This window comes from Rattus norvegicus, chromosome 1 (assembly GCF_021556685.1).
Source record: "Rattus norvegicus strain SHRSP/BbbUtx chromosome 1, alternate assembly SHRSP_T2T, whole genome shotgun sequence".
Taxonomy (NCBI): domain Eukaryota; kingdom Metazoa; phylum Chordata; class Mammalia; order Rodentia; family Muridae; genus Rattus; species Rattus norvegicus.
Window position 1 is genome coordinate 168298876 of NC_141534.1, and position 23785 is coordinate 168322660.

The 23785-nt window shown below is 51.0% G+C and overlaps 1 protein-coding gene across 10 annotated transcripts in view; it reads left to right on the forward strand.

Annotated features, from left to right (window-relative positions):
• Positions 1-22475, forward strand: part of Stard10 (StAR-related lipid transfer domain containing 10) — a 28795-nt gene extending 6320 nt beyond the window's left edge. For 7 of the 10 annotated variants that reach the window (XM_087657057.1, NM_001438326.1, XM_087657046.1 and 4 more), the window contains 5 exon segments: positions 18749-18896; positions 19387-19490; positions 20100-20217; positions 21803-21855; positions 22065-22475. In XM_087657057.1, coding sequence (XP_087513183.1) covers positions 18749-18896; positions 19387-19490; positions 20100-20217; positions 21803-21855; positions 22065-22307 — 666 coding nt within the window. In that variant the 3' untranslated portion in view covers positions 22308-22475. 10 annotated transcript variants of the gene reach the window in all.
• The last annotated feature ends 1310 nt before the right edge of the window (positions 22476-23785 follow it).

Sequence of the window (23785 nt, forward strand, 5' to 3'; positions counted from 1 at the left end):
ATGGGGGAGTGTGGGTACTGCCACCCTTTGTCAATAGGGTGGGGTTGCCTCCTCCATCTGGCTTGGTTAATGAATAAACCCAGTCTTGCCCAGGATGGATAGGAGTTGGCAAGTCTGGAGACTAGGTTGCCTCAAGCAGACCCCTTGTGGCTAGATTAGACTTGAGAAGGGAGAATATTTGAAGAAGCTGTGGTGTTATGAGCTTCTGGGCAAGACATATGTTTTCTCCAACACACCGGGTTCCAGTGCTTTACATACTGAACAGAGGCTAAGGTACTAGGCAGCCTTTTGTGCAACCTGCTTAAGGAGAGAGAGAGAGAGAGAGAGAGAGAGAGAGAGAGAGAGAGAGAGAGAGAGAGAGAGAGAGAATATATGAATATGAATACTTAGAGTCCTGATGGGTTAGTCTCCAAGTCTAATCTTGTCTCTAACTTTTCTCCCATACTGCCTCAGCCCCATTTCCCACAGTAGAGGAGGGAGGCAGAACCTAGGCCCAGGGAAGAGACTGGCACCTTAGTTATAGATATCACCAGTGGCCAGGCTCCATGTCTGGTCTTCTCAGCACAGATGGAACTCTGGGAGATGAGCTGAGGTCTCTGAGCTTCCCGTCCCCAGATTCCAGGACTTCTAGTTGCCACAGTTAGCCTCTTTCTGATAAACACCCTCCTCCCATCGAAGCATTTTCTTTTGGTTATCTGATTTAGCCTCAGGCTAGTCCTGGAGAGTCTTCAGCTTGCCTCTGTGTTACTAAGAAAGAAACAGACCAAAAGAAAGCTCACCCTACAACTGGTAGGAGTGCAACCCGGGTCAGCATGCTCCAGTGCTGCTGCCCTCTCTGATGAATTTGCATCCTTGGGCAACACTGGCCTTTAACCCCATCAATAACTCTTTGAAGAACTGAAGGACACTATGTTCCCATCATCCTACTCTTGTTTGATGGATGACAAAGCTGAGGCCCAGAGGGGTGAGTGACTCTTACCAAGGTCATACATCAGGTAGAAACCAGAATCCCAGGGATCATTGGGTCATTGCAGGAAACTGGGACTTAACCTCAATTGTTTGTTGAAACTCTGGTTCCTCTCTTCCCCTTTCTTCCCCCCTCTCCTGCATCCTGTGCTGTCGTGTGTGTGCCTGTGTGTGTGTGTGTGTGTGTGTGTGTGTGTGTGTATATACATGTGTGCGTGTATAGGGGGGTGCCTTATTTTCTTCATCGATTTTACCTTGCTCTTCTCCCTATCTCTGTCCAAAGGTCCCTGGAAGCCACCATGGCTCTGGGCCCAGCCGACAGCTAGGACAAATAAAAGAGGCTAATGGAGGCTACCCCTACTCTTTCCCTCCCCCCTGGCCTCTGGCCTGCTCTGGCTTCAGGCCTGTACTGGGCTCTGGGTTAGTGGACAGGAGGCAAACAGTTCCTCCTGCAAGTCTAGGCCCCTTGTACCAGAGCAGATGTTGAGTATGGATGGCAGAGAACAAGCAGAGAACCCAAACCCAGGTTTCTCAAAGCCCAGGCTTGAAGAAATAGAAAAATACTTTCAGTCATTCAACCAGAGAATTGTCTAGATCTGGTATCTTTTTGCTTTGTGTGACTGAGACACAGCCCTTCCACTCTCTGAGCTGTCTGGTTACCTGCCATTGGGCCTTTCTGATTTGAAGGATCTCTGAACTCAGTGGCTGGGCCAGGACACATGAGAGAAAGAACAAGGCACCCCTGGCAAGCGTGCGCTGGACGACCTGTGCTCAAGTCTTCTGTTGCTTACTGTATGTCTGTCTATGTGGCAGGCAGAGGAGGACTCCTGGCTTCTTCCTAATGCTTTCAGTGCTACTGGAGAGAGGGAAGGCAATTCTAGGTGCATCCAGGCCTACAGGCCCTAGTTTGTGAGCACACACTGTAGCAGGGATGACCCAAGAAGGACCAGGACCTATGACAAGAGCAGACTGGTGTCAGGATCTTTGGGGACTTGGAGTTAGAATATCTGTGGGAGTTCTTGAGAGCTTCTTGCCCCAGGAAACTCATTAATAGGGACTCGTCTCCTGACTTCTGGTCCTGTGGTCCTTCCTTTTCCTTTGGTGAAAGCTCTAAATATCTCCTCCTGGCTCAGGCTCACTGTCCACCTGTCCCATGACACAGCTACTTAGGGTACAGTCTCTCAAGCCAATGTCCAGGTCTTAGTACCCATTCATGAGTACCGCATTCTCCTGTGACATATGGCTCACCTAGGGATCTCTGAGTACCTTTCTTACCTTCAGAGTCTGGGACTCAAAGCTGTCCTGGGAAAGACAAGGATATGTAGGGCCAGGACCACCAAGTCTGCCATTGTCCTGTAAGGTAGGACTCTTCAGTCCAATGGAGTAGATGTGGAAAATGGAGGCTCAGAACAGGGGTCCACTTGTACAAGACCAAACAGTTAGAAGTGGCTGATGCTGGATCAGAGCTCAGATCCTTGCCTCCCCCACGCCCCAGTCAAAACTGCCTTCTCTCTGCCCCTTGGCCTGTCTCTCAGCCCTATAGGCCTCTCTGTCTCCAGAACCCCATGGAGATTTACCCTCTGTCCTTGGGTCTCTCTGTGCTGTGTCATTGTGAGAGGATACCTTGAAGGAGACCCAACTGGGTAAAAGTCCAGGGTCTGAGGGGTTACTTCACCTCTCTGGATCTGTTTTTCTTGTCTGTGGTGTCAAGGATGAGAGGTGACATGGTTTTAGGAGTTGGGGGAGTTCAGCTCCTGGTTTGGCCTTTGCTTCTCAAGGGTCAGTGAGTCCATTTCTATAGGAAGTTGCTGGGCAGGTGGTTTGTAGAGGTGATCTTAAATCTTAGGCTTGGGAAGGTGATGTGAGTACCACAGGGCCTAGGTAAGGATGGTCACCTAAGGCTTGGTGGTCTATCCCAGAGAGGAAGGCCCCTAGGTGTGGACTCTGAATCCAGAGATAGCTCCGAGGAGTCCTGCCTTGGCTCCAGCCATGACCTGACATAGGAGATCTAGAAGAGGAGGCCCCCAAATATGTCCTGGGGAATAGAGTTCTAGAGAGGCTCCCAGGGAGCTAATAGCGTGTGCTATGGGGAAGGTGCACTAAAAGGGGGAACCATCAGCAGTGACTGCAGGTGTTGAGGAAAACTTTCTGGCTTGAGGCGCCTGTTTTGAGTTGAACTCTACAAGAGAGAACACATGATTCAAAGTCTTGGTTGTATGGCCCTGGGCAGGCTGCTTCTACTCGTTCTTTGTTCGACGTGGACAGAAGTATCAGTTTGCCCGTTCTGCTACTTCAGTTACTCATTCAGTGAACGTCACTGGATAGCCCCTCTGTCTGGACCCGTGCTGGAGGTAGGGGACAGCCAGGGATGGAGGGCTGTGAACCCAGAGCGACCACTGAGCCGGCCAGTGCTGGAGTACGCTGCCTAAGTGGTGGCTTTGGAATTGAGGGGAGAGAGAATGGGAGTTTGTCAGCATCTGGAGCATTCTGCACAGATACAAAGAGGAGGTTAGGGGGAGACAGGACAGGGCATTGGACGAGATGCCCTGGTTGAGGATAGGGAGTAGAAAGGGACTAGTGAGCTAGGCCAGGCCTGCCGCCTTCTGGAACTCTGGAACTAGGGGGTCTTATGGTACCAGGGTTTTGCCGTCGGGAGAGGCTGCACCTGTCTGGGTAATGGTACTGAGTCTGTACTAGAGCAGGGCTGTGGCCAGTGCAGCTTGGATGAGCCCAGAGGAATGAGGAGGGATGGGACAGCAAAGTGCAAACTGTGACTTGCAGAGTAGGCTGAGGTGGAAGCCAGTACGCTGCACACAGCCCCTGTGGCTCCTGCCCTGGCGGTGGGTGGGGTGCCTGCAGGCTATGTCCCTGTTGGGGGTAGGGGAGTCCACAGTTCCTGGGTTGTCTTAGTGCCCTCCACACTCAGTTCCCCAGGCTTTTAAACTTTAACGAGCCTCAGCTCAGTTTCCAGCCGAGAGTGTTTAAAGTTTCAGGAGATGAGAGAAAAGAGCAGTCCTGGAGACAGCTGGGTCCTCTTTCTCCCCTTGTGCCTCTATGCCTGGCTGGACACCTGGAGCCAGAGCCCTAGGTACCATGACCCGGAGACTTGGCTCTCTGTGCAGGTCTAGGACCTACACTGGGCCTCTATAGAGTGTTCCCGAAGGCCTGGGTGTGCATGAGGTGTCCAACAAGCATAGATGGGAATAGAACCCAGTCACAGCCCAGACCGCTGACCTGGGCAGACAATCATCCTCTGGCCACAGGAGGAGGAGCATAGCTCAGAGTAGGTGTCAGGTTGGCAGTGTTCCCAACCCTCTCAGCACTCTTTTGCAAGCTCTAAGCCCCTCCTAGCATGCTTGTGTTGGTAGAGATGCTGAAGGTCCCTAAAAAGGCTTAAAAACATGGGATTGGAGAGTCCCGTGCCAAATTCACACTCTTCTCACTTGCCATTAAATGGAGCTTGTGGCCAGCAGCTCAGGGCATGTGACACTGTTTTCTGAACTTGTATGTATGTATGTATGTATCTATGTATGTATGTATGTATGTATGCATGTATTGTATGTTTTATGTGTATGTGCTCATATGTATGCATGTGCATATGCCACAGCAGGAGTGTGGAGGTCAGAGGGCACCTTGACGGACTTGGTTCTCTCCTACTATGCAGATCCTAGTCTTGGTGCAGGTGCCTTTATCTGAGCCATCTCACTGGCCCTCTCTGGCATACCGTTGCCTCCCTGCCTTCCAGCCTGGGCTCGCAGAAGGCAGGCATATGCCACATCTCTAGAATCTTTCTGGCCCGGGGCAGGTATTCAGTGTCTGCACAGGTGGGAAGTTGGGGGTGACACCTGCTCTGATCTCCTTGTGGCACCTGGGCCATTTAATCTTACGGTTTCTTATCAATGCTGGCTCCTGAAGGTCCCCTCATCATTCCCTGGACCCCACTCTCTGTCTTTGGACATTTCTTGATGTCCAGGACCTAGGAATGGGTGAACGGTGATAAGACTTGCAAGAGAGAGAGGCCTGATAGCTAGAGGTGATCTGTCTCCCCTGTGTGTCTCCAGTATGCATTCATTCAAGCATAGATATGTTTAATCACAGAGTCCATACGTTATACTATATGCCAAGCATAGTGTTCTGTGGGAATTTGGCACCAAATCACACTTCTCAGACCCTGTTGTTATGAGGTTCATATCCTGTCAGGGAGCCAAGCAAAACAGAAGCAAACAGCTGAAGAAGATACCAGAGGGAGGTTCTGTTCTAAGCACAGGGTAATCTGATGGGGGTGGAGGATTCTGCGTGTAGGTTTCTGTGTTTGGAACTGGACTGTGGGTGGCTGTGTGTGACACAGCCTTTGGATGAGTGGACTGTGAGCCCCCTCACAAGCAGGTACACGGTTCCCCAACCCCAAGCAGGCATCTGAGACGTTTGGGTCATTCCACACTGAATGCATATGTGTGCCAAGTGTGAGTCTCTGTGTTTCTGTGTCTGGCATTACTCTGTGTGAGTCACACCCCCTCACTGCAGGAGCAGAGTTGTCTCTGATCCAATTATGTCTGCTCAGCTGTCTCCTGGCAGCTCCCGCCCCCTGGTGCAGCTCTGCTTCTACCATGGCTTCCCCCTTCCTGCTGCTTCTAAAGCTTCCGTCTGCCTCTAGCTCCTCTCTGGGTCTCAGGCTATTCCTTTTCCAACCCTGTGTCTGTTCTCTTCTCCCTGCCTGGTAACTGCCTGTGTCCCTGATAGCTCTACTCGGCCCTTCTTCTCCTTTTGCTTTCCTTGTCTCAGTTGTGCATTCACTTAGCAAACCTCCTCTTCTGCTGTCTACCGACTCTGCCGGCTATTGTGTTGTGGATATGGCGACAGATCAGATCTGGGCGCTCCCCTCCAGAGACTCCAGGCCTGGTGGAGAGACAGAGAAAGCCTTTGCAGGAGTGTTGGACAGAGACTTGTGCTGAGAATAGTGACCAACAGCCTGAAGATGAGAGCAGGGTGGGAGACAGGACTTCCACAGGGAGTGGTGCCCAGGCCTAGGCAGATTCTGGAAGTCTGTGAGCTCCTGGATGGGGCAGATGCACACATGGGGCTGAGGAAGGAGGAAGGCAGGACAGTTGGATTTTTATCCTGAAGCCAGGAAAGGTAGAGGCTTTCAAGCTTGGCAGAGTCATTGTTGGTTCCTGGTTTAGAAAGCTCAGGGAACCGATTGATTGGGAACCTGGAGACTTGAAAGGAGGGTGTGGCTACAGAGGCCAAGCAGGGATGGTGGAGCAGAGAGGGCTTGTCCAGAAGGAAGGCTGCGGTTCAGCTGGGCTATGGAAAATGGAAGGAAGGAATTGGTTTAGAGCCAAGCTTGGATTCTAGGCACTTGGGACAGCTAATAAGCTTGGGTTGAGCATGGGGGACCCAGTGGCCTAGGGCCTGGCTAGGGATCGATGCCCAGGAAGTTACTGAGGCAGAAGTCCAGTGCTTGCTAGATCTTTAGGGATCATCACCCACGGTGGCCCCTGATACCCGGGGAGTGTTTGTCTTTATCTGTCTCAGTGTCCAATCTTGTCTCACTGGTCCCCTGCTCCACCTCACTTTCTTCTGCCTCCCGTTAATATCTCTTCCCCAGCTCCCCTCCTTCATCTCTCTCCCCCTGTCCTTGTGGGTAAGAGTGGAAGGCAGGAGGACAGGAGGTCAGTCTCTGCGGCCTTCCCTTCATCCCTGCTCAGAGCCGGGCCTGCTGCTGATGCTGGGGATGGGGGTGTCCAAGGGAGCTGCTGGAGACCAGTGGGAGGGAGGGCACCAGGCAGGGCAGGGATGAGTCACCCAGCCCTGGATGGGGAGCAGCAGAAAAGGGCCTGGCTGGGTCCTTGCAGGCAGCTCTGTATATAGAAGACACGGCAGGCAGGCTGTGTCTCCTCCAGTCCTGGGTGCCTGAGAAGAGTTAAGTTGCAGGTAGTTGCTGCCAGATCCCTCCCCTTCAGAGAAGGCTGTGGGGACCAATAGCCATTTCCCAGCTGTGCTTGCTGAGCTGGAAGAGGGGGACGGGGACTTTGTATTAGGTCCACAGCGTGTGTGTTCTCTATACCCCTCCAGTAGGCCCTCCTCAAGCAAAGGTAGCCCTAAGAGCCCCTCTCCATTCTACACATAACCCTATAAGCTCCAGCCTCTAGCATGGGCCTCCCTCATCTGACTAAGTGCTAGACCATCTGGTATTCCCTGGTTCTCTCACAGAATAGAGCCCATTCTTAGGGACCGGGCTTAGGGGTAGACTTTGGGTTACACTGGCTCTAGGAAGGTTCCATTTTTTCCAAACCGCCACTCACTAAGGGACACTGACTTAACCATAGAGTGGGCAAAGCTGTCAAGCCACTAGCACAGAACCTGGCACAGCAGGCACTCCATTAACAGTGGCTGAATGGATGAATGAATGAGCAGGTTTAGTACCCAAGGGACAGCTCCATTTCCTGCCTTATCCTTGTTCACTCAGGGTAACTCAGGTTACCTCATGCAGCTGCATGTGCCTTCTTCCTGAAGCCAGCCAGTTCTGGTTCCCGGCTTGTACCAGTCTCTGCCAAGAGCCTTTCCCCCTTTTCATCTAGATGTCACCTGCCCATCTGACTTTCCTTTAGAATTTGGCTTTGCCATGTTCTCCTCTGCCTGTAGTTCCTCATCCTTCTGTCTCTTCGTCGTTGCCTGCTTCCTGCCTTGGCCCAAGAGTGAGTGACCTGAGACCCCTCTGGTTCCCACTTCTAGCATAGTCTCTTCCTTGATTAGTGGCTCAGATACTGCTGAGCATTTCCAATAACCTGTGTCAGCCCAGTGTCAGGCCTCGGTGTGGATGAGCCTGGGCTCTCGGGTCCAGGGCACAAGGTCTTAGAGGTTCTGGGTAGAAAAGCTTCAGCAACTTCAACTTCAACAATTCTTCCTCCTCCTCCTCCTCCTCCTCCTCCTCCTCCTCCTCCTCCTCCTCCTCCTCCTCCTCCTCCTTCCCCTCCTCCCCCTCCTCCTCTTCTTCCTCCTCCTCTTCCCCCTCCCCCTCCTCCCCCTCCTCCCCCTCCTCCTCTTCCCCCTCCCCCTCCTCCCCCTCCTCCCCCTCCTCCCCCTCCTCCCCCTCCTCCTCCTTGCTTCCTAGCTTCTCTCCCTCCTGCTTTCTTTCTTGATACAGGGTTTCTCTGTTTCACCCTAGCTGTGCTGGAACTTGCTCTGTAGACCAGGCTAGCCTCAAAGTCAGAGATCAGCTTGCCTCTGCTTCCCATGCTAGGATTAAATGTGTGCACCACTACCGCCTGGCCTGGATGGAACTTTAATTAGGACACCAAAATGTTGTTTTTTTCACAGTTCTTACTACAGCCAGGCTGACATCAAACTAATTTATTCTCCTACATTAGTTTCCTATGCACTAGGATTACAGCTATACAAGATGCAACAGTGGGTTTAAACAAAAACATTTCATAAATATTATAGCAATAGTAAGAAGAGTCCAAAAATTAAAACCTGGCAGATGCCCGAAGTTTCAATAACTAGGTGTGCTGAGGCAGGAGGACCACTTAAACTCAGGAGTTGGAGGCCAGCCTGGATAAACAGCAGAAACCTTGTGGGATGGGTGTCGGTGGGAGAAGGCGGGTGGTATGTAGCTTATTTGAAAGATGCTTGCCTGGCAGGCACACACGTGAAGCCTTGTGTTTGTCTCTCAGAACTGTGTAAACTGGGTGTAGTGGTGTAAGCCTATGATCTCTGTACTGGGGAGGTGCAGAGGGGGGGGGGTTGAGGTGATCTTTGGCTATGTAGCAAGTCCAAGGCCAGCCTGGTCTTCGTGAGACTGTCTCGATATTTTTTTAATTAAAAAAAAAAACAAACCAAACAAACCAAAAACTAAACTAAACTAAACCCTGGTTTCCCAGAGGGACCATCCCCAGGATTCCTTCCAGCTCTTTCTCAAGGGTCAGGTAATCTGTGCGTGGTTGAAACCGGCACAGTTTGCGTGCTGCTTTGCTCATTTGAATCTGCGTCGGTAGACGTTGCTCACCTCACCAGAGTTAGTAATTCATGAACCGTTCTGGCAGCGGCTTACCACCAAGCCTGTTCTGGGCTCTGAGAGTTACAGAGCTGAGAGGCTGCCCCCGTCCTGGGGGTGGGGTGGAGTGGACAACACAGCCCTTGATGGCTGCGCAGTCCTCAGGGTGATGTGTCATTCTGAATGGAACAGGCCTTGCTTATGCTGTTCTCCAATATAATTTTCTAATTACAAATTCAATAACATGCTCATGAATATTGTAACAGAACTTTTCTTACTTTATTTTTTTCCTGAGCTTAGTTTTTTTCTGAGTACTGGGAATTGAACCCAGGCCCTCATGCAGGCTAGGCAAACACTCTACCTCAGTTCTTTGTGTGTTAGGTGCACATGCACGTGTGTGCATGCACATGTATGTATACAGAGGCCAGAGGAAGATCTTGGCTGTCACACTTCATGTACCATCTACCTTGCTGCTGCTGCTGCTGCTGCTGCTGCTGCTGCTGCTTTTGTTCTAGTGTCTGTCATGGCTTGGAATTTGACAAGGAGACTAGGCTGGTCCAAGAGCACCAGTGATCTGCCTTTCTCTATCTCTTGAAGTGCTGGGATTAGAAGTTTGTTACTGCCTTTTAAAAAAATATTATTAAATTTATGTGTTGGTGTTTTACTTGCATGTATGTCTGTGTAGCAGGAGCCTGTGTAAACCAGAAGAGGCATCAGATTGCCTATGACTGGAGTCACAGATGGTGTGAGCTCCATGTGGGTGATAGGAATTGAACTTAGGTCTTCTGGAAGAGCAAGTACTCTTAACCTCTGAGCCATCTCTGCAGCAGCTCCACCCCCACCCCACTTAATATCAGTTTTGAGGATCAAACCGGGTCCTGATTCCTGAAAATCAAATACTTTACCAACTGAGCCTTCTGATTTTTGGGGTGTGTGTGAGTTGTATGTGTGTGTGTATGTGTGTGTGTATGTATGTGTGTGTATATGTATATGTGGGTGTCTATGTATGTGTGGGTGTGTATGTATGTGTGTGTTATGTATGTGTGGGTGTGTATGCGTGTGTGTAATGTGTGTGTATGTATGTGTGTGTGTAATGTGTGTGTATGTATGTGTGTGTATATGTATGTGTGGGTGTGTATGTATGTGTGTGAGTGTGTGTGTGTATGTGTGTGTGGGTGTGTATGTGTGTGTGTGGGGTGTGTGGGTGTGTATGTATGAGTGTATGTGTGTATGTGTGTGTGTAAGGGCCTGTGCACTCACCTGTGAGTGTGCAAATGTAGAGGCCAGAGGTTTTACCTGGCGTCTTCTTCTTTGACTCTCCAGTCTTAGTTTTTGATCATGGCCTCACTGAGTCTGTGCGTGCTACTTCAGCTGCAGTGCTGGCGGTGAGCCTCAGGACCCACCTATTTCCAGCACAGTGCTGAGGTTACAGATGTCTGCTACAGCACCTGGCTTTGACTTGGGTGCTGGGGATCTGAACCCAGGTCCCTATGCTTGCACAGCAGTCATTTTACTGACTGAGTCTTCTCCCCAGCCCTGTCTTTGAGCTTTTTCATTCTTCTTTTGAGACAGGGTCTCATTAAGCTGTCTAGGTTGGCTTTGAACTTGCAATCTTCCTGCCTTAGCCTCTCAAGTAGCTAGGATTTCATGGCTGTGCCAATCAGGCCTGGCTTGACAAATTATTTTCTAGAACTGTATGGCTAGTTGTTACTGTCACTGTGTGTCATTCTTTTCCTTGGGTGGTGGGGCTGCTGAGGGCCTGATCCAAGGTTTTGTTTTAGCCTGATCCAAGGCTTTGTTTTATTTGTATCACTAAGCTATACCTAGACCCTGTGTCACACTGTTACTACATCCTTATAAGGAGTGGGTATATTCATGTTAGTTTATGAGTATAAATAGGTACCTCAGTATTTTTCAGGTGATGATGGTGATGGTGGTGATGATGATGATGATTGGTTTTTCAGGGCAGGGTTGCTCTGTGTAGCCCTGGATATCCTGGAACTCACTCTGTAGACAGGCTGTCCTTGAACTTAGAGATTCACCTGCCTCTACCTCCTGAGTGCTGGGATTAAAGATGTGCACCACCACCCGGCCAGATGATGATGATGATGATGATGATGGTGATGATGATGATGATGATGATGATGATGATGATGATGATGATGATTTGATACAGAGGTCTCACAATGTTGGCCAGTCTAGTTTTCAAGGCATCCTTCCTCCTTCTTTAGCTCCTAAGGAGCTGAGATTGTAGGCCTACTGTCCTGATTAACTTTTTTTTTGACTATCAGAACTATTACAGCTTTTAAAAACAAGTTCTAGATCTTCCCCGGACCTGCCTCTTGGTGTTTCTGATCCACTCCAAGCCCTCTACTCCTTTGTCAGAGGAATTTTTCTTAAGCCAAAAAAATTGTAAAAAAAAAAAAAAAATTGTACAAGTACCCAAGGGTCTTTTCCAGCTGTGCAGGCGTCTCAATTGAACTGGAACACTACAAGTTACCAGCTGGCATCCAGCATTCTGAGTTAGAGAAGCCTATGCAGGCATAGCCTCTCTATGGGCCCCATTCACGAAGCAGGTCTTAACTGAGCTGGTTTATGTCAGGGGCTGCCATGATCAGGGGCCATAGAACTTCAGGCAGAAGAATGCAATGCCTACTTGAGACAGGACAATTGCCTGGAGAGGAGAAGACAAGGAGGTCTGGGACACAGCACAGCCTGAAGAATTTAGGGACAAGACAGCAGACACATTAGGAAAGGAGCCCGTGAGGGGATGTCCTGGGAGGCATCTGGGACAGACTTGGAGGAGGAGCTTCCTTGCTACTCATCATGGTAGGCCTGACAGATGTGTTCCTCTTCCCTCTTGCCAGCCACTGGAGAAGGGTCTTCCGTTCTGGAGATCCCCGAATCCCAGGAAGCAGGCCCTCCCTCAGATCCCCTGGGCCTGGTTTCCTGTGGAAACAGCAAAGTGGAGGGAGAGCCAGAGTAGAGAGAGGGCCAACGCCTGCTGTGTGTCTTGTGCAGTTAGGGCCTCTCAGAACCCCTGGTCTGGGTCCCACCCACTTAGGCCAGGACCTGGTAGAAGGTCATGAAAGGTGACTGGGTTGATCTGGGCAGGGCTTCCTATAGCGGGTGTCTACCTATCCATCCAACCTCTCAGCATTTTTTGGATTTTTTTTTAATTCCTTGTCTTTATAACCTTGCCCTTAGGAAGTTAGCAGGGAGACACTCCTTGGGCACGGCCAGAGAGCTCAGGGAGGAGCCTGGGGCTGGAAGCCTGTAGAAGGCACATATTTGAAGGCTTTCTGTGAAAGCCTCCTCTAATCCTCATAGCACCAGGGAAGGGTGCCCCCCCACCCCCTTTGACAGGTACAGATGCTGGGACTTAAAGCTCCTTTCTTTGCACAAGCTAAGACCATGTAGCCAGGATGTAGCCAGGAAAGATCTGTCGCATGCACAAAAGTCCAGAGCTGCTAGGGAAACTGAGAGCCTGTGGGGCCCTGGCAGGGCACTGGGATAGCCTGAGGCTTCTCAGAGAAGCAGAGCCTCAGCACTGGGTTTCAGAAAAGCATCACCATGACTTTGAACTTGGGGAGGTGTGGTAAAGCAAGTCAGATGAAGACTCTGTTAGCTCCTCCTCTCTGGCTGGCCATCCCTCCAGAAGGTCCTAAGCACAGCATCCTATGGTCCTTAGACAACATGCTTTGGAGTCAGGAGTCTGTGGACTCTGGTTCTCTGCTCTGGTGTATGTGGCCATCATTCTACCTCCTGGGCCTGTGTCAGCATAGTGCACTGGAAGGTTATGAGGGTGATGTGCTTTCCCATTGGGGAAACTTAGCCCAGAAAAGGGTAAGGGAAGACCTACCAACTTCTCAACGCAAAACCTTTGAGCAGATGGTCCTATGAAGGGAATAACCATTAAGCAACCAATAAGGCAGATATGGCCTTGTAGTATGGAAACCTGCCGGGTAAGAACAGCTATTTTTGAGTGTTCACAATGTTCCAGGCATAGTTCATACTTTACCTCATGTAGTCTCAGTATCCTGAGGCGGTAGTTGTTACTACCGTCCCAGTTTTTTATGTGAGGAAACCAAGGCTTGTGTGTTAAGTCTTGTGCCTGGGGGTAATAGCTGGGTTCTACAGTAGAATTGCCTGCCGCAGGGTGTTCAGGAGTGCTCCCTGGCGGTCCTCCTTGCTTATCCAGATCCTTCGGCTGCGGCTCTGTGGATCTGGGGTGCTGAGTTAGGGCTATGCTCAGGAGTTCTGGGTAGCCCCACGCAGTCATAGGGATCCATCCCACATCAAGATTTGGAGAGAGTTCTGGGGAAACAGCATGCAGTTTCTCTGGTGACACTTGGCCCCTCTGGGGCTCACTTGTAACATGGCAGCTGTCACACACACTAGATCCAGACTTTGAAAGCGTTGTAGTCCAGCAGGGCTCCTAGCATTCTCTGTCCCTGAACTTGGCAAACATCCCCCTCCTAGAAGAGATTCTCCAGGAAGCCTGCTCCACACCGGCCCCTGAGGAGCCAGGCTGCTCTGGCCCTAGCGGGAAGGCTAGGTCATCTTCCTTGTCTGGAAGGTTAAGCTCAGGCCAGATTCACCTCTGCCTCCTCAGACTCAGGCCAGAGCTGGAACTGGGCGCTGCTAGTTAGATGGTGGGGTTCCGTCACACACTTTCATGGACTGGAAAAGCAAGTGGGGCAGAGGGAAACGACTTCCTCCAAGCCACATTTTATAGGTACAGATTGGAGTTGATCTTGAATTTTTTTGATGCTGGTAGAACCCACAGCTTTGGCCATGGCAAGCATTGGCTTTGCCAATGAGCTCAGTCCTCCTCTTGCCTGAACTTTTAAAACTCTTTTAAAATAAAATTTAATAATGCTGCACATGTATTTGCTTGTGCATGCATGTGTGTTTGTGTGCGGGCTCATGTGTATGCATGTGTGTGTTCCAATCATTTTATTCAGAGGCTGAAGGTGGGGAAGGGGCTGAAGTTCTGACCTGGTGTCCTCAGCCAGGCAGATCTACCTGGCCTCCTCCTTGCCGACGACTAGGACAGACCTCTGCTGGGAAGGTGAGAATCCCAGCTACTACTGGAAAGGGATGGTGTAGGGCCAGAGCAGTCTGGCTCCTCAGGGGCGGGTGTGGAGCAGGCTTCCTGGAGAATCTCTTCTAGGAGGGGGATGTTTGCCAAGTTCAGGGGCAGAGAGTGCAGTGAGGACCAAGGCCAGAGCCAGACAAGAGCACACTCTCCTGGTTGAGCTTGTCTACCTGCTCAAGTTTCTGTTGCATGGCCTACATCACCTAAAACTCAAAACGTCCCTGGTCCCAAATATGCTGGGACCGGTGGATGATTTCAGGTGTGGGTCACAGGAAGTATAGGATGAGCCTGGGACATCTTACTGAGCTAGAAAGGAAGTACTCAAAGAATGACAAAGAATGACCTTGTCTGGTAGACATGAAAGCCAGCCTGAAGACTGACCAACTTCTCAGGACTGACCAGGCCTCTCGACGTTTTACCACTGAAAGTAGCCAGTTCTGGGAGACTGCAATTCCTGGCAAACTAAGACATGTATCACTCTACCATGAGCCACATTACATCTAAGACAAGCTTATTAAAATGAGTAATGAAAAAAATAAAAAACCAAAACAGTGATAGCAGATTAAACTGAACCCAATAAGAGACCTTTCCAACTTGGGCCCAGCAGAATGGCTCCCACAAAGAAGGGTGGTAAGAAGAAAGCTCATTTTGCCATCAATGAGGGGGTGACCCGAAAATTCACACGCGCATCCATGGAGTGGGCTTCAAGGAGCGTGCCCCTTGGGCAGGCACTCAGAGACATTCGGAAATTTGCCGTGAAGGAGATGGGGACACCAGATGTAAGCACCGACACCAAGCTCAATAAAGTCGCCTGGGCCAATGGAGTAAGGAATGTTCCGCATCGCACCTGAATCATGTACATAGTTTTAAGGCACCGCCTATCAAATACTTATCAACTGCAAGGGACAGTAAGAGCCTGCAAATGGCTCAGCACTTGAAACGAAGTCCCCGTCACCTGTGGAAATGCTGGACAGCTGTGGCAGCCCTCCTGCAACCCCAACACCACAGGCAGAGCTAGGGGATTCCTGGGGTAAGCTGGCTAGTTGGACTAGCTGAATCAGTGAGCTCTTGGTTCACTGATGCATCCTGCCTCATTAAACAAGGTGGAGAGTTATCAAGTAAGACATTCCATGTCAACTTCCAGCCTCTACACACGTGTGCACATGCTTGCACACATCCAAGTACAGGGGCAGAGAGCGCAGCCAGGACCAAGGCCCAAAGCCAGGCAATTGCATGGTGTACTGAGTTGCTGTCCACCTGGCTAAGTCTCTGGGGCATGGTGTGGGTAGCCTAATACTCAAAAGGTCCCAGGTTCCAAACACACCAAGTGGGAGGAATACGTTCCCAGTAGAGAAAGCTGATTGATTCGGGAATGTTACTGGGTCAAGTTACAATAGTGTGCTCCCTAACAGAATGCAGTGGAAAGACTATGAACAGCACTTATGTGGTACCTCCCCCAAGGGGGCGCTCTTTGAGTACTTCCTTTCTAGCTCAGTGAGATGTCCCAGGCTCATCCTATACTTCCTGTGACCCACACCTGAAATCATCCACCGGTCCCAGCATATTTGGGACCAGGGACGTTTTGAGTTTTAGGCGATGTAGGCCATGCCACAGAAACTTGAGCAGGTGGACAAGCTCAGCCAGGAGAGTGTGCTCTTGTCTGGCTCTGGCCTTGGTCCTCACTGCACTCTCTGCCCCTGAACTTGGCAAACATCCCCCTCCTAGAAGAGATTCTCCAGGAAGCCTGCTCCACACCGGCCTCTGAGGAGCCAGGCTGCTCTGGCCCTAGCGGGAAGGTTAGGTCATCTTCCTTGTCTGGAAGGTTAAGCTCAGGCCAGATTCACCTCTGCCTCCTCAGACTCAGGCCAGGGCTGGAACTGGGCGCTGCTGGATAGATGGGGGTCCAGTCACACGCTTTCATGGACTAGAAAAGCAAATGGGGCAGAAGGAAACGACTTCCTCAAACTCACGTTTTCTAGGGACAGGTTGGAGTTGATCTTGAATTTTTTTGATGCTGGTAGAACCCTTAGCTTTGGCCATGCCAAGCATCACCTCTGCCAGTGAGCCCCGTCCTCCTCTTGCCTGAACTTTAAAACTCCTTTTAAAAATAAAATTTAATAATGCTGCACATATGCCTGCTTGTGCATGCATGTGTGTTTGTGTGCGTGTGTGTGTGTGGGGGTTCATTTGTGTGTGTGTTCCAGTCATTTTACTCAGAGGCTGAAGGTGGGGAAGGGACTGAAGGTCTGAGCTGGTGTCCTCAGCCAGGCAGAGCTATCTGGCAGATGGCTTAACTCTTCATTCTAAACTAGGTCTTATCTCTAAGAATGTAGTAGTGACCTGGCTTATCTTTGCACTTTAAAAATGTTGTTAATAGCTAGGCTTGATGGCACACACCTATAATCCCAGCACTCGTGAGACTGAGTTTAAAACCAGCCTGGTCTACAGAGTGAGTTCCAGGACAGCCAGGGCCACACAGAGAAACCCTATCTCAAAAAAACCAAAGTGTGTGTGTGGGGTGGCGGGGAGGGTGGTTACTGCTGAAGCAGTACTACAGACATCTCAGAAACTCGGCAACACACAGGCAAACAGACTGCACCTCTGGCAGAGACTACTGTTGTCCCCTGAGGTTTGTGCTGGTTGAGCTTTTTCTAAGCACAGATTTTCCTCCCTGCTCTTTTCAATTTATAATGTACTTGGGGTCGGGGGCAGAAATTTCCACCATTTGTTTCCATACAGTTTCAGTGCATCTAAGACTCAGATGACCCCTCATGTTTCTCTAGTTGTACCCCAGAACGACTCTTGTAAGCAGCACCTGGTGGTTCAGGCCTGTCAGCTGAGGCACTTAAGAGCTGAGGCAGGAAGATCACAAATGCAAGTCCAACCCAGGCAACTTAATGAGATCCCATCTTAGAAATAAGAAGTAATAAAAGGCCCAGGGATTTAGCTCAGTCATAGAACATTTGTCTTGCATGCATGAAGCCCTAGATCAAATCCCTGAGTAAAAGGAGGAAGAGGAGGAAGAAGAGGAGGAAGAGGAGGAGGAGGGGGAGGAGGAAGAGGAAAAGGAGGATTTTCCTATTTATAGCTGATGTGTCACAATCCAGAGTCACACTTTACATGGTGGTGCTCAGGGCTGGAGAGATGGCTCAGCAGTTAAAAGCACTGGCTTCCCTTTTCAGAAGACCTGAGTTCAGTACCCAGTACCAGCACATAGCAGCTCATGAATGTCTGATATTCCAGTTCCAGGGGACTGAACTCTTACACAGACATACGTACAGGCAAAACACACACACAAATATAACACATAAAATAAAATAAACATAAATCATTAACAAAAAAAAGGCCCTTGCCTTTAATCCAAGCATTTAGGAGGTAGAGATGGGCAGATTGCTGAGTTCTAGGCTAGCCTGGTCTACTAAGTGAGTTCTAGGACAGTCAGGGCTACACAGGGAAACTGTCTCAAAAACAAACAAACCAACAACAAAAAGCCAAATGGTGGCACCCAGCCCTTCGCGTCACCTTTTGACAAAGCAGAACTCTTCTGCGTAGACCAGGCTAGTAGCTCTGCAGGGCCCAGCACCTGGCTTTGTCTACGTTGGTTCTCACGGGGTCCCTTCGCTTGTTCCCTTGTGCTCTGTATTTTCTGTAATCTGACGTCGTGTGGGGGGCATAGTGCATCTCTTGAAATTAGCACCCCCAGCCAGGAGCAGCCTATCTTGTGCTTTCATTGTGCCCAGGCCTGTGAGGCGGGGGGCAGTGCTTCCTCTCGTGTAGCCGAGTGTACTCACTTTCTCATGGGTAGAGAGCAAAGTGTGTGGGTTTCCTGTGTTGGACGAATGTCAGTTCTGGGAGCATGTTATAGACTACACAGGAAAAAACCATTATACTTTGCTCTGGGGGTTGGGCTCTTGGGGCAGGATAGAACAAGGATCTGTATTCACCTCTTTGAATACAGATCTTGAGAACCCTGGTTCTGTCTTTACTTGCTTCTCAGACATGTGAGCTGGATTAAATCACAGCCCTGCTACTTAACCCGCCAGGTGACCTTGCCTGGGTACTTAACCTCTTCAACCTCAATTCCCTCCTTGGCTTTGTTACCTGGCATAATCGTTTGAAGGACTAAATAAAGCAAGGTGTGCAGTGTGGCTGTCCTCTCCCCTAGATGGGAAGCTCTTTGAGGGTACAACCGGATAATAGGAAGATGTCTGAAAATAGTCTCCTACCGACTCACTATCTAGCCCAGGCTGGCCCTTAAGCAACTTGAGGTGGTCTTCCTGCCCCAGCCTCTCAAGTGCTGGCATTCCAAAGCTGTTAAATCACACACACACACACACACACACACACACACACACACACACACACACACACACACACACACAAATATGTGATATGTGGCTAGGTGGTAAAGTGTATTTGGGCATTTAATTTTTCCATTTAATGTGTACCTGTCTCAAGCTCTTTGCTGAATTAACTGTCTGCCCACAAGCTGCTCCCAGGGGAGGGCACAGAGCCAGTGTGCAGGATGGTTGGCCTGAATAGGACTCCTGAAGAGGATCTGGGTTTAAGCTGGGGGCTGACTGGGGATCTGAACCAGGCTCTTGGTGAGAAGTGGGCCCTGCTCCTCTGCCCTGCCATCGCGTCCCTGTGCCTGTGTGGCCCTGACAACCCATATCTGTCTGCAGTGCAGGATGGAATGCTGTGACGTACCAGCTGAGACGCTCTACGATGTCCTGCACGACATAGAATACCGAAAGAAGTGGGACAGTAATGTCATCGAGACATTCGACATCGCTCGACTGACTGTCAACGCTGACGTAGGATATTACTCCTGTGAGCAGGCGCAGAACCAGACTCCAACCCCCTCAGCCTCCATCCCCACCTCCCACCAGGTCTCCTCTCCCTCCCTGGCTGTGGCCACTCCTGTGCTGGCACACTGAGAGGGGAAGCTGCTCTCTCCTTGGTCATAGTTACATGCTCTCACTGACGCACATGCAAACAGTTGTGTGCCACATGCCACAGGGACACATGTTCAAGCACATGAGCTCACAGTACTGTCTGCTATTCAAATATACTCACATATATCAGTCAAGTCAGCAATGAGGTAAGGGCTGTGTGAGGCCCTGGGAGGCAGGGTAGGCGGAGACAGTGGGGACAAGGATTCTACTGTGCTTCCTGGTTTCACAGTGTGTCTGTGGTAGGGGTTGGGGGTTCCTGTCTGGATGGCAGTTAATAGGATCCCCATATTTCTGGCCTCCACCACACCCTCCCTTGCAGGAAGATGGGCCAGCAACCTGGCTGAATTGTTCCTTGCCCTCTACAGGGAGGTGTCCCAAGCCCCTGAAGAACCGTGATGTCATCACCCTCCGCTCCTGGCTCCCCATGGGCGCTGATTACATCATTATGAACTACTCAGTGAAACACCCTGTGAGTTGGCCTGCCCTCCCCCTGGATGCGCAGAAGGGTGATGGGCGGGGCTGGGCTGTGGCTGTCCAGTGACTTCAGGCAGGCATGGGGGCCAGTTTCCTTCCTGCACTTTGAGGATAATGACTTCCCTTTGGGGACTGTCAAGTAGCCCAGGGAAAGGGCAGTGTGGGCCGTCTGCGGTGAGTGGGTAGGATGAACTGATGTGGTTGACTAGCCCTTGGGATAAGGCTGACCTACAAATGGGTTAGCAGGAACTAACAGGCAGGGTCCTGTGGTGGGACTCACTTGAACTTCCCGGGCAGAGAGGGCAGCAGGTATATTAGCCTAGGCAAGGGTTCAGTGTTCACAGTCACTCATAAGCCCTGACCCAGCCTGGTGCTTTCCTAATAGCACAGTAAGCGAGGCAAGGATGACCTGGCCGGATTATTTTTTTCCTTAATCCACATTAGGCCTGGCTAGGCACAGTTGTTGAGAAATATGAACAGCTATGGGTTCGTGGTGGGTGTGTGTGTGTGTGTGTGTGTGTGTGTGTGTGTGTGTGTGTGTACCTTATAGAGACATTCCCTCTATTCTACCCAAGTCTCACCTCCCTGTGCCTTCCATTCCCAGAAATACCCACCTCGGAAAGACTTGGTCCGAGCTGTGTCCATCCAGACGGGCTACCTCATCCAGAGCACGGGGCCCAAGAGCTGTGTCATCACCTACCTGGCCCAAGTGGACCCCAAAGGTAAGGGCTCGGCCCTGCAGCCCATCAACGGGCTCCTTCTCTGTACAGTGAATGAACTGGATCTGCCAGGCCATCTGAGGACCGTCTGTTAGGAGCCATTTAGTACTGGGGGGATCTCTATCCAAAGCTAGTGGTTTGAAAGCAATGGACCCATGAGGTAGCCAGTGCTCCTCCCAGGAGTTTGGAACTGCCTTCCTGGTGCTAGCATTCCTAGTTTGGACCTGCTCTTGCCAAGTCTCCTTCAGCCACATCCCAGAGGCCTGAGTTTTCCAGCCTGTTCTTTCAGCTCACTTCTGCCCCAGCTGAGCCCTCATCTCTGTGGAGGTGCTCAGCCTCCTGGACATCTGCCTCCGGATGTCTTCTGGACACTGAGACTTGCTGTATCCAACTGTGAACTCACCATTGCCCTCCTAGACCCACCCTTTCTTCAGATCAATAGCTTGCTTTCTGGCCCCCCCACTGGTCAGAACTTGCCAGTTGAGGCCAGCTTTTCCTTGTCAGCTTCTAAATCCAGTACTTAGTCTCTCTCTCCCTTCCTCCCTTCCTTCTGACTCACTCTGTAGCCCAGGCTGGTCTTGAACTCACCTTTGTTTCCGGAGTGCTGGGGATTCCATGCTAACATACTCAGCCTCCTGTTCTCACCTTTCTACCCTCTGATGGCTCCCAGCCTGTCATTCTGGTACTCAGTCACTTTGTCCAAGCGAGCTACTAGAGGAGATAAAAAAAAAAACTTACTTCCTCTGACTCAACCTGCTTAAAATGCCACTGTGACTCTGTTGCCCTGAGTCTAGCCTGAGCCCCTGCCCAGGGTTTCTAGCCCCTCACACCCTTCCAGTTCCCACCTCCAAGTCCATCCAGCCTTTGTCCTCAGCCAGCTCCCTGCACCTTCTACCTCAGTGCTCCAGGGGTCCAGGAAGTAAGTGGCCCTTCCTCTGTCCCTGATTCCCAGAGTGAGGGCCCATCCCCTCCAGTAGAACATCGGTCTGTGTTAAGATGCCACACATTGAATTCCTGTTGGGATTCTCCAGGCAGGTCCAGGGTGGGTGTCCCCAGAATGTGGAGTGAGTTGGTGACTGGACACGGAAATAGAGGATGGTTAAACCTCATTGACAGGATTGCCATTGACAGGAATACCCCAAGGCCCAGGCCAGGGCTTCCGGCCCTTAAAGAGTGTTTTGTGTGTACAGAGCAGGTAGCTGGAGGGAGACAGGAGCTCCTGTCCAGCTCCAGGACTGGAGTGCTGGGCATAAGGAGTCTGAGGAAGCCCAGTAGGACAGACAAGAGAAAGGCCGAACACTGGGGACAGTCCTGGCTTATTAGTGTGAGGAGAGGGAGGTGACTGGCTGGAGCTTGGTGGGTCAGAATGTCAACCCACAGGTTACTTGTGGTAACTTAGGATCCTGTGGTTTTCTTCTCTGAGCTGGAGCTCGGCAGAGAGACAGTGGGGCCAGAGATGAGCTTGGGGGATTTGAGAACTTCATTGAGAAGGAATGAAAGGGGGTGGCCTCCCCACAAACTCTGAAGAGGGAGGAGGGCTGGCAGTGGGTGGGGCTAGGTGCTTAAGGGCCTCTCCCTGCCCCCACAGGCTCCTTACCCAAGTGGGTGGTGAATAAGTCATCTCAGTTCCTGGCCCCCAAGGTAAGCTGCTGTGTGCTCTGGGACATGGGGGGAGGGGCGGGTAGCACCGAGGAGTTGGGCAGGGGCAGAGTTAACACTGAGTGATGGCTGATGGACCAGATTTACAAATGACCCGTAGTTGGGACACTGGGGCCTGCTGTGCACCTTGGGAGGGCTCTGGAGGGGCGTGGCCCTCCAGGCACCCCTAACAATGTTCCGATGGTCTGCAGGCCATGAAGAAGATGTACAAGGCCTGCATCAAGTACCCTGAGTGGAAGCAGAAACACCAGCCACATTTCAAGCCATGGCTGCACCCGGAGCAGAGCCCGTTACCCAGCCTGGCGCTGTCAGAGCTGTCGGTGCAACACGCAGACTCACTGGAGAACATCGACGAGAGCGCCGTGACAGAGAGCCGGGAGGAGCGGGCGGGTGGAGCAGGAGAGGGCAGCGATGACGACACCTCACTCACCTGAGAACCGCCTCTCTTCAAGGACCAAGACAGGACTGGGGTGGAACCCTGGGGCACTGAGCCTTCTGCACTTCCTCCCTTCCCCCACCTGCCTTTTGGGGGCACTGGGCTCCTGCTCAGGTGGCTGCGGCATGGCTGGACATGGCCCCAATAAATGAACCACACAGCCCCAGCCAGCTCTTTGTGCCTGCTTCTCATCTACCCGGCACCACGCTGCCTGTTCTACAGTTGTTTTCCTCAATACTATTATTGCTCGCCGGGCTCTGTCCCTATAGGCATCTTCTTTCTACTTGTGTGATGTAGGATGGGGCTTGTCCTTTGTTTCCTTTCTCCCCATCCATTTGCACATTCATTTTGCTGGTCACAAAGGTGGTTTCAGGGCTCATAAGAGGAGCTGGTCTAGCCAGAGGTCAGGTTTATACTGTGTGACAAACTTCTGGTCCCAGCTAGCTTTGAACAGTTGGTCTTGAACACTAAGAAGGAAGGGGAGGGACCAGGGCTGAAGGACTCAGAACTGAGGTGGGGGTGTGTATACTGGAGGAGGGAGAAGGGTGGTACTGGTGAAGACACTCCCACAGCACGTAATGTTAAAGACCTTAGGCTGGTCACAGGAATGGAGGGGTCCTCTGACCAGGTGCTAGCCCTCACGCTATGCTGGGCTGCCCCGGCTGTCCAAGGGATACCCAGAGTCCTAGAGTTAGTTGTAGGCCCTGCTTTTCTCGGTATTTTTGGCACCACAAGAACTTGGGGTCTGGAAGAACTCAAGATCTGACCCTGTTCACCTCTCCTGGAAATCCCTGCCAGTGGAAAACCAGTGGGCTAGCAGTCAGGTTTTTCCCAGAAGAACTGTTTCAGTGCTGAGAGCCTGGACAGGAGACTCTGTCACCTGGAACGTCCAGCTCTCAGTCTGCCCATAATGGTCAGCGACTTAGAGAACATCCTGAGAATTTTGGACTCTGATTTTCTAACCTATAACCCAGGGTGATCATTTTTACCCTTAAGCAAGTGTGAGCATTGTTTGTTTGTTTTTTTGTTTTTTTGTTTTTTTTTTAAATTAAACAGAACCAATTGCTCATCACTGGACCAGGCATGTAGTAGTCTCTGATTAAAGGGCGTCTTCCTTCTCTCAGGGAAAAACCCCCTTGACCCACCCTGTTGAAAGCTGAGCTTCCAAATATGCCCACTGTTCTATGGAAAAATGGAAGCGCAGCTAAATTAAGGCCTCTGGCTTCACTGGTCCCAGAGGAGCCCTGGCCTCACGACCCAGAAATGCCTGCCAAGTCTGAGGATTTCATCTGTATGAGGAAGAGGTGAGAAGCTTCCAGACTCTGTCGGGACTTCCCCAGCACCTTCTGCAGGGAGATGTGGTCTTGGGGACCGAAGCAGAGTACTCTCTAAGAATGGTGCAGAAGGTGAACCAGGGAAAGTGGTTGTCCCGCCTCCAATGTTGTGTGTTTGTGTGTGTCTGCCTGTGTGTGTTCC